Source organism: Atractosteus spatula, chromosome 15, assembly GCF_055471065.1.
Source record: "Atractosteus spatula isolate fAtrSpa1 chromosome 15, fAtrSpa1.hap1, whole genome shotgun sequence".
Lineage (NCBI taxonomy): Eukaryota > Metazoa > Chordata > Actinopteri > Semionotiformes > Lepisosteidae > Atractosteus > Atractosteus spatula.
In genome coordinates, this window is record NC_142720.1 from 7,516,801 (window position 1) to 7,530,747 (window position 13,947).

Consider the following 13,947-nt stretch of genomic DNA (forward strand, 5'->3'; position numbering starts at 1 on the left):
CCTTTCACAAGCCAAAATCGCAGTGCTGCACTGTGGGATCAGACAGCTAGTGTTCTCTGTTCGGTTTGCCCCACAAAGCATTTCGCATGCTCAAGCTGTCCCTCAGGAAAGTTCACCATTGTACTGTATATTCCCACTCCTACAGTATACAGAGCTGCTGTTTCTCACATGTTCGTATCATGCTTTTCCACAGCCTGGTATACCCGTATACCTTACCATGCTTTTACTACTGGTTTATTTTGCCCTATTTAATTCCTTCTGCTTTCACTGCCATATATCATAGTTAGCTTATATAAAAGTTGTTTAGTGGTAAAGCACAGCTTGGAAACTTGTGATGAAACAACTCTCTGAGCAAGGCGTCAGTAAACTTGACTTTTCCATCGCCATGCTACATTATCCAGCAGACTCTTGGAAAAACAAATCCTGTTTACGTGGAATTTTCAGATGCATATATAATGACTACAATTTACCAAAACAGAAGATTATCCGCCCTCAAAAAAGAGATTTTTATCTATAACAATGTCTTGCTTTCCTGTCTCAGACACTTGAATTAAGAACAGAAATGGTGTAGCTCTGCTCTGGCCTGCAGGTCCACAGTAGCTTTTTTAAAAAAAAAAACCAATAAAGTTTGTTAGAGTAGAGTCTGTTAATTAGTTTAGCTTTAGTGCACATTTGTGCTTCACATCAGACACATCAGTTCAGCACAAGTATGTCAGACTCTGGGGCAACAGAATCACATCTGGTTTTCATTCCCCTGAAGGCTCGCACTCTTGAAATAAGTAGTGCACTTTTGGTTCAATATGGCTCAACTGGTAATATCTTCTTTTCAAGGTTATTTTTTTGCACAATTGAAGACTAAAACAATTCTCTAAATTCAAACTGCATTAGTCCTAGAACATTTGCAATGCATGGTTTAGCACCATGACCTTCATCACAGTAAATATTGTTCAACTGTAAAACAGGTTGCCTAAAACGTTGATGGTTCAGACCTGTTTACTGTATTATGAAAACCACCCACAGTGGAACACTGACCTCTTGTATACATACCGATACGAATGAGATTATGGGGAATGTGTGTTTCCGTAGGCAATGACTATGCACATTCGTGTCCATGATGGCTTGCACATACAAACACATGGTAAATGTGGCACGAAGCTGTTCATTACCCATGGTCATTCCTGTACACTGTATTCCCATGGGTGGATACTTTATAGTGCTCTTTTTTTATTAGTCATTTGTCGAAGGTCAACTGACTTTATAAGCAGCCAGTACATAAAAAAATGAATTATGGATCTCATGTCATGCGTAAACACTTCTACTTTAGCAATACCTGTAATTTATATTAAAGTTACCACATACGCAAAATTACATACACATTCTACACAGTACACAGCAAGATGGAAAACAGGAAGGGATGCTTACCTGCTATATCAGGGGTGCATTGACTCCCATCTCCATAGAAACCCAGCCTACACTGGCATCTGTACGAGCCTGGAGTGTTGTAACAATCAGCATTTGGGTGGCATCTGCCTGGCTGGCATTCATCAATATCTGTGAGCAAACAGGAAAGGAAACTGTCCATGATCTCTCCTCCTGTGTGTCAAGCACACAGGTCCACAAAGGTACAACACCAGAATTACTTGGCCATGAAACTTACACATAAATAGCAATTTTCTAATAATGGCACTTCAGGCTAAACCAAATCGCTTTTCATACAATCTTAAACTAAATCTTAAAACACACATTTAATGTATTTGGTTTTCGAGTTTCAGGAGGGGACTGAAATTAAGATGAAGGACAAAGGCATACTTGCATTCCAGTAGACTTTTGTGTTATTTGGTGGAAACTGAAATGGTCTCTTATGGAGGCAACTGTGGCAAAATCCACGGTTGTTTTGAATAAGAGTACGGATGTTTACTGCATGTATTTAAAACACAATCAAAGTTCTTACAGTAAAACAAAGCACAGCTCGAGAAAAAGTACAGAGATCATTTACACCAGCTGGCTAACGCAGGTCTCAAACTGAATGACGAGGTGGAAGAAAAACACAAACTGAGTTTCCTGAGCTCCAGACGGCAGCTGGCCCTGTACAATAATTATTGAGGCAAGTGCTGGAGACACTGCCAATGAAATCTGCAGATGTTTAACATGTTATCTCCTTCCTGCCTCATACTGTCAGCCACGCTCCTTCGTCAGGACAGTTAACCCTTTTCAGAGGCCCAGTGAAGCTCAGCTTCTCCCAGCATGGAGACCCTCTTGACGACAGCTGCCTTTCCTTCCAGCTCGTCTCTTGGGAACCCACCCAGGCGGGGGGTTCGTTTGATGCACCAGACGAGTCCGCATGTGCTGCTCAAATGGAGCCAATCACATTGCCACCTGAGCTGAAAACAAAATGGGACTGGAGACCCTGGTTTCATTCATCTTCAGGGCTGACATTGTTATAGATAAAAGAGGCAACTGTTTGACAACTACAGAATATTTGAACTCTAAAATGGCCCAGTCTTCAAAAACGAAAAAAAAAACAAAAACTATATGACCCAAGTTTTCTAAGCCCACTGACTTTTTAACATGATTGGTGTTGATTTAACGGGAGCGTTAATTCTTTTGTCAGTGCCTGTGATTATTCATCACAGTACTTATCAGAGTACCTGAAGCGCAAAGTAATCATCCTAAAAGCCTTTTTATTTCATGCTACCCAAATGCAAAATTAACACTTTGTGAGTTAGACCTGTGTTCGAAGACTATGCCAGATTAAGTTGATAAACTGTTTTGAAATAGGCCTGGGTTTATCTACTAATGGCGTGACACATGCAATTCGCTACTGAGATTCTGATGCTGTCTCCCATTCAGGCATGCCATTAATGTTTGACTTTGGAGCCTGGAAGTATTTAATCTATAATGTTCTGCTTCGAGCTGAAGCTGTGTGACCTTATAAGGTACTTTAATGGAGTACAACACTGTGAGAGAGGGGAAAGAAGGCAGCATATTCAGTCTGCTATCAGAGGTACTGTGGAGATTATTAGAGACACAGAACAAGACAAGAGAGCAATAACAGAACACAGGCAATGTACGGCAAGAAGCTTTAGAGACTCATCATCATCATGTCTGTCTTAACCCAAAGAATGCCCCCCCCCCCCCCAACAGACACATGACTACTTCCCCACCCTTCTCTCACTGCTATGCGTTCTTTATAAGAAGAGAACACGCACCCTGACAGGAACGCCCGTCGCCCACGAAGCCCGACAGGCAGGAGCAGATGAAGGAGGACCCCCCAGTGTAGATGCACCTCGCCCGCTCTGGGGCATCGCAGTTGTGAGTGCCTCGCTGGCAGTGGTCAACAGGCATGTCCACCTCTGAAACGAGAGTCGGTCAGCGGTGCAGTGCCCATTGACAATCAGGAAAAGTAACTCATTTTCCAGGTGAGCCAAACGCCCTCTCCTAATAAATTTGGACCCAAAAAGTACGGACTGCAGTAATAATAATAATAACTGCTTACACTTATAAAGCGCTCTTCTGGACACTCCACTCAAAGCATTTTACAAGTAATGGGGACTCCTGTCCACCACCAGTCTGCAGCCCCACCTTGATGATGCACCAGTACACTCCCCACACACCAACTCTCAGGGGGGAGGAGAACAGAGTGATGAAGCCAGTTCACAGAGGGGGATTATTAGGAGGCCTTGATTAGTAAGGGCCAATGGGAAATTTGACCAGGACACCGGGGTTACACCCCTACTCTTTTCGAGAAATGTCCTGGGATTTTTAATGACCACAGAGAGTCAGGACCTCAGTTTTATGTCTCATCCAAAGGACGGTGCCTGTTTACAGTATAGTGTCCCCATCACTATACTGGGGCATTAGGACCCACATGGACCACAGGGTGAGCGCCCCCTGCTGGCACCACTGACACCTCTTTCAGCAGCAGCCTTAGTTTTTCCCAGGAGGGACCAGGTGTGACCAGGCTCACACCTGCTGAGCTTCAGTGGGGCTACCATTTGTGAATGGATGTGTGCCACCTCCTCCGGAGCTAGAGACATGTCATTCAGAATGAAACAGGCTGAGATCAGACAATGTGCAGAAAAGGACGTACCAATGCAAGTCCTGCCGTCGCTGGCGAACTGATATCCTTCTACACACTCACAGCGGAAAGTGCCAGGCTGGTTGTTACAGACTGCGTTTTGGCCACAGATCAGTGGGTTGTCACTGCATTCATCAATGTCTGTCCAAATTGCAAAAAAAAAAAAAAAGAATAAAAAAAGAATAAAAGAATAAAACCCTCATATCACAAATTACACTAGAGTGCAGCAACAACTGCCACCAACCCTTCTGTACACTGTTGTGTTTGTTGCGTGCTGTTCGACTAGGGCTGTGGGTGTCTGGAACAAGCTAACCAGGCATGATCAGGCAGCCAAAACCAGCCCTGGTTTCTTTCAAGAAACGTCAGATCCATCAATTCCCAGACAGGTTAGAAGGTTTAAATCATGAAGCACATAAAACTAAACTCTAAATACAACCAATCTTCAAAAGAAAGTATAATCATAATAAAGCTTATTTAAAATTCATGTTAAGATGCTATATTTTTTTCCATGTTGTATTCATTTCTGAATAAATTTTGCCAGCCCTTTATTTTAACGTATTTTGGTAAAGAAATGTTAAATTATGATTAAATAATAAGACATAAGCAGGCATTTAACCAAGGCAGCCTAGATTCAAAACATTTACTTAACTCCAAACATTTACATAGTGCTTTAAATCATAATAAATTGGATTTATCAGAATGATGTCCAAAAAGAATTCATAAAAGATAGAAAAAGAATGTCGAGTTTGGACAAAGCTTTCTCTTTCAGCCCCTCCAGAGCTGTCTTCCATTTCCCAGCACGAAGAATCAGACATTATTTACAAGACACTGAGCACAAGGTAAAAAAAGAGAATTCAGTTCAGTGTTTTGATTAAAGACGTAGGCACACTGCTGTCAGCTCTGCTGCCACACAGCTCCAGGGCTCCGAGTTACAGCCTCTCTGAGTCTGGGAGACGTCTGTGTTCTCTCCACACGTTTGCATGGGCTTTCTCCACCTGTCTTACTCTTCCCAAAAACATGCCGGATGGGTGTGATAAGCAAGTCCGATTGTTCCCTTTCCTTGTGGCCTGGGGCTGGACTGGCACCCCTGACAGGGGGAGAGAGCTTGTGTGCAACCCATGCTTACTGGATGGGCTCTAGCTATGCAGCCCTTTCTGTGATTGCCATCTTCCTGATAATGGGTGAATGGATAGATCAAAGACTATTTTCCAGTTAGTCGCTTTAGCTTTCTGGTGTTATTTTGAACAGTTTTACTTTGTACAAGTCCAAAGGCCTCAGCCCTCTTCGTAAAAATGATATACAATCCTCTTAATGTTATTTTCAAGCTCTCCCTTTAAAGCACATGTTCCCAAAGGGAGGTTCTTTGCAATGAAAGGGGCTACTCTGCCAGCAGTGGTCAACCAGAGAACAGTCTTTATTAACTCACTTTAAATCCTGCAGAAGTCACAGGAAGGAAAGCAGTACTGGAGATGTTTTTACATAGAAAGTACAACGTTATCTTTGAATTCTTCTGTGAAGGTTCAGCCTTGAACCTCTGATAGAACCGGCAGTCAAAACACAACCCACAAGCAGCGATTTCACGTTCAGTGGCCTACCGTAACACCTGTGTCCATCTCCCCGGAAACCGGTGGCGCACTCACAGGTGAACTGGTTACCCTGGCCGGGCCGACAGGCCGCGTTGGTATCACAGCCGTGTCTCCCGGTGAAGCAGGCGTTTTCTTCCTCCCCACCCCCTGAACACATCACAAACCTCTTTTAGGTCCCTTACAGAAGGGGAGGGATGGACTGAAGTATAAAACCCTGAACGCAGAGAGAACTTCTGCACTGCCGAATGCTCGAGAGCCCTGCTCGAACCAAAACAGGTTTAGATACCTACACTTGTAGATGCCTAACTAATCAGACTCCTCCACACCACTGCACCTGAAACAAGTGATCTGAGGATAAATGTTACCACATGGAGAGACTACTCCATATCTACAGACAAGCAATGTTCTAAACATTGAGAAGAAAACACGTACTTAAATTACTTAACCAGCAGCTGAGCTACAGTTCAGCCTGATAACGTCACTAAGTGTTCTGTGCTCATTGTCAGATTTTGGGTAAGCACTCAAACTGACAAGAACAACCCTTCTTTCTTAGCTCTCCCCCTTGGTAATTCAGGATCTCCTTTGCTAACCCCTTGACATTTTTTCTCTTAAAACAAGCCCTGCTCTCTCGATCCTGTGGTCTAGAGAAGCGCTTGAGCTGGACAGCGGCAGGTTACCGTGAAGCGAGCCGATCTTGTTGCTCATGGCGTAGCGGATTAGTTGAGTGTCTGCGTCATACATCACGAAGATCTGGTCCACGCTGAGCTGCTGTGTGGCTGGGGTGGCCCTGGAGGCTTCGTCGTGAGGGCAGCTCTGGAAGAAGATGGTCTGCCTCCACTGGTATGATCTGGTGTAAGTGCTGCCGTCCCCCAGGGTGACGGTGTAGTCCCGTGTGGAGGAAGAGGTGATCACTGGAACAACCAGGAATAGTTAGCAAACCAACCATAAAAAATATGGTTTTAATTTAGGCGTAAAACGCAACACGTTGAAGGAACAAACCTCTACGATTACTGGCAGCTAGAAACCAAACGTTTGCGTGTGTGTCTGCCACTCATCAACAAGACCTCCTGTGTAACACAGACAACTGTGCCCACGTGCTGGGAAGTTGCCTACCTCTAGCTAATATGGTAAGAAACAGCTGCTGAGGTGATGAAAGAGCCCTTTGCTCCACTGTAGATCCAATGGGTCATCAACTGTCAGGAATTTTTGGCTTTTACTACATGGACTCCCCTTGAAGTTACCATCGACACAACATTTCAATTACTAAGACACCAAGTGTGACAAGAGAAACTTCTCTTTCTTCTGGACTTTTACAGGCTTTCACAGTAAGACATTTACCTCTGCCTGTTGCCTTTTAAAGGGTGACTTTGATGATCATCCCTGATCTCTCTTATTTACACAAGTATCATTTCCCGTCATAAAAGAAAACGCCATTTTCATTCAAACGCGCAAATCGACATCCCTTGTGTCAATAAACACACTGCAACAGCAGCAACCAGCAACCGCTTCCCGTCGCAGCAAAGATGCGCCAAACTCTCTCACCGCAGTGTGACTTACTCTGGCTGCTGTAATGGTAGATCTCGGAGTAGGGTTCGATCTGCACGGACGCCCCCTCGGGAATTTCCGGTAGCCTTCCCTCCACGTCGGTGCTGACCACCAAGTGGTCATGCTCATCAATGCCCTTGAACTCCTGCCGGATAGTCACCTTCTCATTCCCAGGAAGGAAGGTCACCTCAGCCTGACGAGTGAACTCCCCTCCTGTAGTAACCAGAACGGGCAGAGAAAATGCACTGTCACTGGGATGACCACCCAGTGATTACCAATGCACAAGCCCAGAGAAACATCTTCATTCGAATTTTAATCTCTTCCCTCATGAGATAAGTATAGAAGTTCCTCTAGATCATTTCTTAACACCCTTTTATTTTCAACAACACATGCAAGCACCGCATATCATGTTGTAGTGACGCTCAGTTCGGCCCCTGGTAAACGTGAAAATATGACAAAGCTATGAGTGAAAAAAAGCACCTCGCACAATTTTTCAAGGTCCCAGGATTCTCTTAAAAACAAATTCTATAAACGTTTAACACCTGAGAAGACAAATCTCAGAACCCACTTTGCCATTAAATGCTTCTACAAAATCGCAAAACTTTTGGAATCTGGTCGCATTTTAATCTGGTCTCAGATTAAAAAACTAAACTTCAGGAACACAAAGGTGTAGCCAGGATGGTGCGGTGTGAAGCCGAGCAGTTCTTTTCACCATAGCAGGGAAAGAGAAGGTGTTAAGGAAAAAGGCAGCTGACAATGTGAAAAATGTATTGAAGGAGGTGCTCTTACCTACTACACTGAAGCCATTTTCATGACCTGGAGCCTCCAGGGCGAATGCCCAGCCGATGACACCTCCTAAAGAGGACAGGGGCAGCAGGGACGGGCCCAGGCTCCGGGGGATGGTGCTGATGGCCACATAGGCCCGGCCATCGTTGGCCACCACATAGGAGTGCAGGTCGTTGTTGCTTAACACCACTTGGGAAGGAGAGCTGCCCACAAAGAGCCTGCCATTGACTTTCCCATTCATCCTCTGAGGCTTTCCTGCCGATCACAGATCCACAGATCAAGAGGCTTGCAGAAATCAGAAACAATAAACCAACACACCTCCACCTCGCACTCCCAGTGGAACAGTCCAGGACCTACTCTGATTGTGTTTCTAGAAGAGCGATGAAACAGAAAGGTATTTGTGTGGCTTTACATTCACATATCCTATGCATTTCATGCAGTTGTCTCACAGTAATAAGCATGGGTTCATCCGCAACAAAATCTAGCTTTAGCAGATAAAGACATTCCTTCATCTTCGTACACACTGTACAGGGTTCTGACTGATTTCATTGCTACAAGGTTGAACCATGATGAGAAAAGATCCCACAATTGTGATAAGACAACAAAAAGGAAGACAAATAGTGCTGGAATGGTGACACTAATTAGGGATGTACTAATTGGGCTTTAAAAGGACCATTGGTGCATTCATTTGTGAAATATAACTTTAGAATTTAGTAGGAAAATTGCATCCCCCCACTAGCCAGAGGAAAACACAACAAACTAAATACTACGGAAGGTTGACATGATTCTTCTGAAACCTCACATTAGCTTTCTAAATGAAATCTGTAAAGCCAGGGGCAATCTTAGATGTCTGTATTTACTTATCCACTCTGCCTGTTTCCTCCTACACTGGCTTCAGTCCAATAAAGAGAGCTGTTGGCAAAAGGCTTTGCACTCCCTTCTTTTTAAAATAAATATGTACAGTTTTGAGCCAAATTCAAGGAATTCCTCGTGTGCAAACAAAGAAATAATGAGCAGATTTTTAAAAATTCTTTAACCAGGAATAATCTCACTGATACCTTGTCTTGTGTCTAAATCTCAACAACATTTAATTATACTGTACATCATAAACTTTTACATTTATGTGATTCCTGTAATCTACTCTTTCAGCCTAATCTCATTAACTGTTGTATTTTTATCTGATGTGTTGTTTTTTTATCCTATTCAAAATCATATCACACACAGTGTTGCAAGACTATTCCAGTGCTGTGGGGGCACTCTAATTAGGTTTACATCAAACAACGTAGGTTCTTGTCAGTGGCACTTGCTGACTTTATACAACACCACTTTTGATACCAAACATAGGTGGTTTTGCACCTGTAAACTTGGACTTGGATAATCTGGTGATACAGTTATTCCTGATTCATGCTCAAGAAGTAAAAAGACTTTACAGAAGAACCATATGAACCTGCCCTGTCTAAACACTAGGACCGGAAAGTGTATTTCCTGCTAGACTGATGATTGTGGGATGCGTTCACCCTCTTCAACACAGTGTGTTGACCGTTGGCCTGAGGATTGTGGAGTGTATCTCACCCTCTTCGACACAGTGTGTTGACCGTTGGCCTGAGGATTTTGGGATGCGTCTGACCCCCCTTCAGTACAGTGTGTTGACCGCCGGGCCGAGGATTGTGGGGTGTATCTCACCCTCTTCGACACAGTGTGTTGACAGCCGGGCCGAGGATTCTGGGGTGTATCTCACCCTCTTTGACACAGTGTGCTGACCTTTGGACTGAGGATTGTGGGGTGTATCTCACCCTCTTCGACACAGTGTGTTGACCTGTGGGCTGCAGATTGTGGGATGTGTCTTACCCTCTTCCACACAGTGTGCTGACCTTTGGGCTGAGGATTGTGGGGTGTATCTTACCTTCTGCCACACAGTGTTTTCCATTCCCATAGTAGCCAGGCCGGCAATGGCAGCAATAGCCAGTGGGGTAGTCCCTACAATCAGCAAAGTTGGAGCACTTCTGTCGGCTGTTAGCACAAGTTTCCGAGTTATATGTAAAAACTGCAGGGAAACAGGAACAGGAAAAGACGGTCAGCAAAGACTGAAGCACATGTACTGCATCCTGTAAGAACAGAAAACGTACCATTGGCATCAACTTCAAGGTCCCCATCCACAACCACGACCCTGGCGTTGTCGATGGGGTAGAGTGGCTGCTGGGCCTGACCAATCTCTTGGGGGTACTGTGGACGAAACTGGACCGGCTGGACAGGAATGGGCTCTGCGTAGGTGTCTACAGGAGCAGGATCTTCAGGGGTGCTCAGTGCAGGTCGTTCCAGTCTCCCCTCATACGGGGATGAATCGGGGTTCTCTACGGCTGGCTGGTGGGGGTACGGCTGGTAGGGGGGGTACTCCAGCACCTGCTGCTCCTCCTTGTGTCTGAGCCCCGGGACCACGCGGGTCTCTGGCACTTCATCATCATAACCCCCCTGGGGATTCTCCAGGGGGACCTCGGTGGGAATCTCTTCCACTTCCCCCGGCGCGACGTTGGTGAAGTAAGGGGTGGTCCCTATCTCGTATACCCACACGCCTCGCTTGCCAGAATTCGTGAGCCTGAAAGAAAGAGAATCTTCCGCCAGCGCTTTACAGCAGAAAAACAAGGACTTCACTTAAAACGGAGAGGGAGCGGAGGGGGTCATTCCCAAAAAATCCAAATCCCAAGCCAATTCATGTGCCTGTTTCAGACACACGACAGCCTGTGATTCCAAAGTCTGTTATGCAGTCTGTTCATACCTAACAAACACTCATTTCATCTGACAATAAGGACTCTGGAACTCAGCCGAATTCCAAAACCAGGGATAAACAAAGTGCATCCTTAAATTGGAACTGGCTCACTGTAAGTCCGGGAAATAAAAAGAGCAAATAAGTCAGAAAGACACCAGGCTTATGGTTAACATATTTGAACTAATACTGCATAGTTCTAGACTTTTACAGGAATTATTCTTCGATCATTAATGAAAACAGCAACCTTATAAAGCTATTTAAATTATTGTGAGACCACGCTTTTAACCCTCACTGTGCAAAAACACCAAGAGGTTGTACTGTAATTTGACTGTAGCGCGGGTTGTACTGTACTGTGTTTGGTGAGAGGGGCCCAGTGAGAATGAGGAAGTGTCTTACTCATAAAGATCCCTGACAGACTCTTCGCTGCTGGTGGTGATTTCATAGTAAGGTCCTGGGCGAGAGCTCCATATCAAGTACCGCTGCAGTCCTTTGCTAAAGGCAACTCGGGCTGGACGGTCTGTGTCCGTGCCCTTCGAACGCGTCGAAGAGAACTGCAGCCCATCCCTTGGGTACAGCAGAATGGCATACGTAGATTTTTCCCCAGAAGCCAGGACGGCTTGGAAGGTGTTTCTCTGTGCAAGTGGAACAAAATGCAACCTATTTAGGCACTACCCGGCATCAGTATGAGTCTCTAAAAGAACCCATCACAAACTCCAAACAGATCATCTCATTCAAAATCTTAATTCTTCTCTTCTTCTTGGCTTGAGTTTGCAATGGCATTCTGTTTGTATCACTAGCCGAAAACCCCCATTGCGTTGCCATTGTTGTTCAGAGCGAATTGTAAAGAATTATCCAATTAAAAAAGGCCAAATTATAGACGCATAGCAAAAAAAAAAGGTATTAAAACAGGATCGCACAAATACAAAACACATACATATGGGAACAATCCACTTTTAATTAATCACGAAACAGGCTGTTTACTTCAGGATCAAGGATAAACTGCAATACTCACATGCACACTTGAAGCAGAACTGAGAGGTTTCGATCAAGGTACTGAATTACATAGACAACACATTAAATGAGAATAACAAGGCTTCTGTGCAAGGTTAAGTGGATCAGAGTGAAAGAGCTTGCCTGACCTTTTTGCAGTGTGATGTGAACTTACAGTAAAATACCCTACCACCACCACCACCACCAGATGGGACACTAGCCTTGTAAATGAACACCCCAGTAAAAACTGATTTCCATTAATGGAACTAGATGAGGAACATGGTGGTTATTCAGGCTGGAGGACTTGTACCCAGGACCACCTTATCCTCCCTCTGCGGTCTACTATCCCCTCTTACGGTTGCTATGAAAGGAGGCTGACTGGGAAAGTGCAGCAGGGAGCCAGCCAGTGCCCAGGGTTACCTTGCTGTCCAGCCCGTCGCCCCTGCTGTGCTCCTGGTAGGCAGCCACATCCTCCCAGGTCACGATGAGGGTGTGAGTGGGGGTGAACTTTTCATCGTAGGGGAAGGCCCGGTTGATGTGGGCGGCCGCCAGCTGCAGGGTGTTGGGACTGGCGTCTTGCCGGACGAAGACTTTGCCAACTCCGTCGCTGGTGTCCAGGTCAGCCAAGAACATGGCGACCATGCCAAAACTGGGGGGGAATCTGTCTAGATACTCCCTCTCACTTGTCGGCTGACTGGTGGCAATGAAGCCATTGGTGTTTATCTACAAATTAAACCAAAACAAAAGAATATTTTACCATGTATGACTCCAAACATTCCAAAACACTTTTAACCTTTCATTGACGTGCATATTATTTACTGTACATGTTCAGCAACATACCAATACCCTTTACCATATAGTTCAAGCCACGTCAGCATGCATAGGCTGCAAAGGAACAAGTAAAGGCTTATTCCCAACATTTGGGCCGTGGAGCCTTCTTTGGCTGTCGGGTGCCATTTGCAATGGGTTTCCTAGGTAAATATAAAGAGACTGAGAAACTGTAGGTCACACTTCAGAATGTCCCGAAGCTGCAAGGCCAGGAGAACTGCACCAGGGGGCTATGTTGCAAAAGGGACAGACACTACTTCGATGACCCCACCACCCCCAGATGGGACATTGGTGTAGTGTTTGAGTATCTGTTGCGCAATAACACAAGCTCTTTCAACATCTTTGCCATTTCTACATTTGTCATCAATAAATACAGAACGAAGAGACAAAACCCACGTGTGTGGCCAGCGTGCAGGACCTCCCTGGTGGCAGCATAAGGCTGCCGAGGCCATTTCCATGATACCAAACATAATTCAGCATCACAAAAACTGCCTGACAGCAGCTGAGCACCGCCTTTCCAACATGCCTTCCTCAGCACTCCGCCACTGGAATAATCCCAGAACACCCTTTCCCTTCCCATGCCCAAAACCCCAGATGACTACTCTTGAAAGTCTTAAAATAAAGAGCCCTTTTTAAAAAGACTTCCTGGATACATTGTTATTGTTATTTAAAAAAAAAACTTTTTGAAGATGTTGAAGAGGAAGAGCAAACACAAAGCACCTTTATAACTGGCAGTAAACATAAAGGTTTAGGTTGCAGTTCTGGAAAGGGGCAAGACAGGTTATAGAAAAGAGACTATTTTTGTATGTAATCACAGCTTCAGGAAATTGGTTAGATTTTATATAGATTATAAAAACTAGACACATTTTTGTGAAGGAGAAAGCAGTTTGGAGAGTCAGCTTTGACATGCAGGGTTGTTGATGAACCATCAATTTTAAGTGGCTGAAACGTAGGGGAAAAATGTATCTAAGAACAGGTACTGCAAATGTGCAGCTTTCACAGCTCGTTGTTTCTCCGAGTTTAGACGACAAAAGCCAAACGCGCAAAGTCTTGTCGAAGGGTCCTCTTCAGCCTGGGATCCAAGATGCTTAAATCCAAACCACGAAGAGTTAAAATGTCTGGCTGACAGCATCACAACCAAGAGGAAGCCAGCCCCAGTGGTCTGTGTGTAAGCCATCAAAGAGCTCCCTGCGAGTCTGTGAAGCTAATTAAGAGTGCGTGTAGCAATGCATTCCCCTAGTTTGAACCTTAGGCTCCTGGGACAGACTCTTTAACTCAATGCTGAAGGGAGAGGAGTCCACACAGCCTGCTATCTGTCTGGCAGACACAAGGGATGACAATGAATGGTTCCCCTAGAGAGAAGGGATATT

General features: G+C 44.9%; 1 protein-coding gene across 2 annotated transcripts in view; it reads right to left on the reverse strand.

The window, feature by feature from the left end:
* The window catches only part of LOC148819957 (nidogen-1-like), a 33,069-nt gene that overhangs the window by 13,236 nt on the left and 5,886 nt on the right, over positions 1-13,947 (reverse strand). The window contains exons 2-12 of one of the 2 annotated variants that reach the window (XM_088934436.1): positions 12,170-12,472; positions 11,156-11,391; positions 10,122-10,588; positions 9,899-10,039; positions 7,999-8,250; positions 7,222-7,422; positions 6,342-6,575; positions 5,674-5,811; positions 4,091-4,219; positions 3,210-3,353; positions 1,423-1,551 (exon numbers count right to left, since the gene is read on the reverse strand). In XM_088934436.1, the coding sequence (XP_088790562.1) occupies positions 1,423-1,551; positions 3,210-3,353; positions 4,091-4,219; positions 5,674-5,811; positions 6,342-6,575; positions 7,222-7,422; positions 7,999-8,250; positions 9,899-10,039; positions 10,122-10,588; positions 11,156-11,391; positions 12,170-12,472 (2,374 nt within the window). The remainder of the gene's footprint in view (positions 1-1,422; positions 1,552-3,209; positions 3,354-4,090; positions 4,220-5,673; positions 5,812-6,341; positions 6,576-7,221; positions 7,423-7,998; positions 8,251-9,898; positions 10,040-10,121; positions 10,589-11,155; positions 11,392-12,169; positions 12,473-13,947) is intronic. The other variant, XM_088934437.1, reaches the window with a different exon arrangement.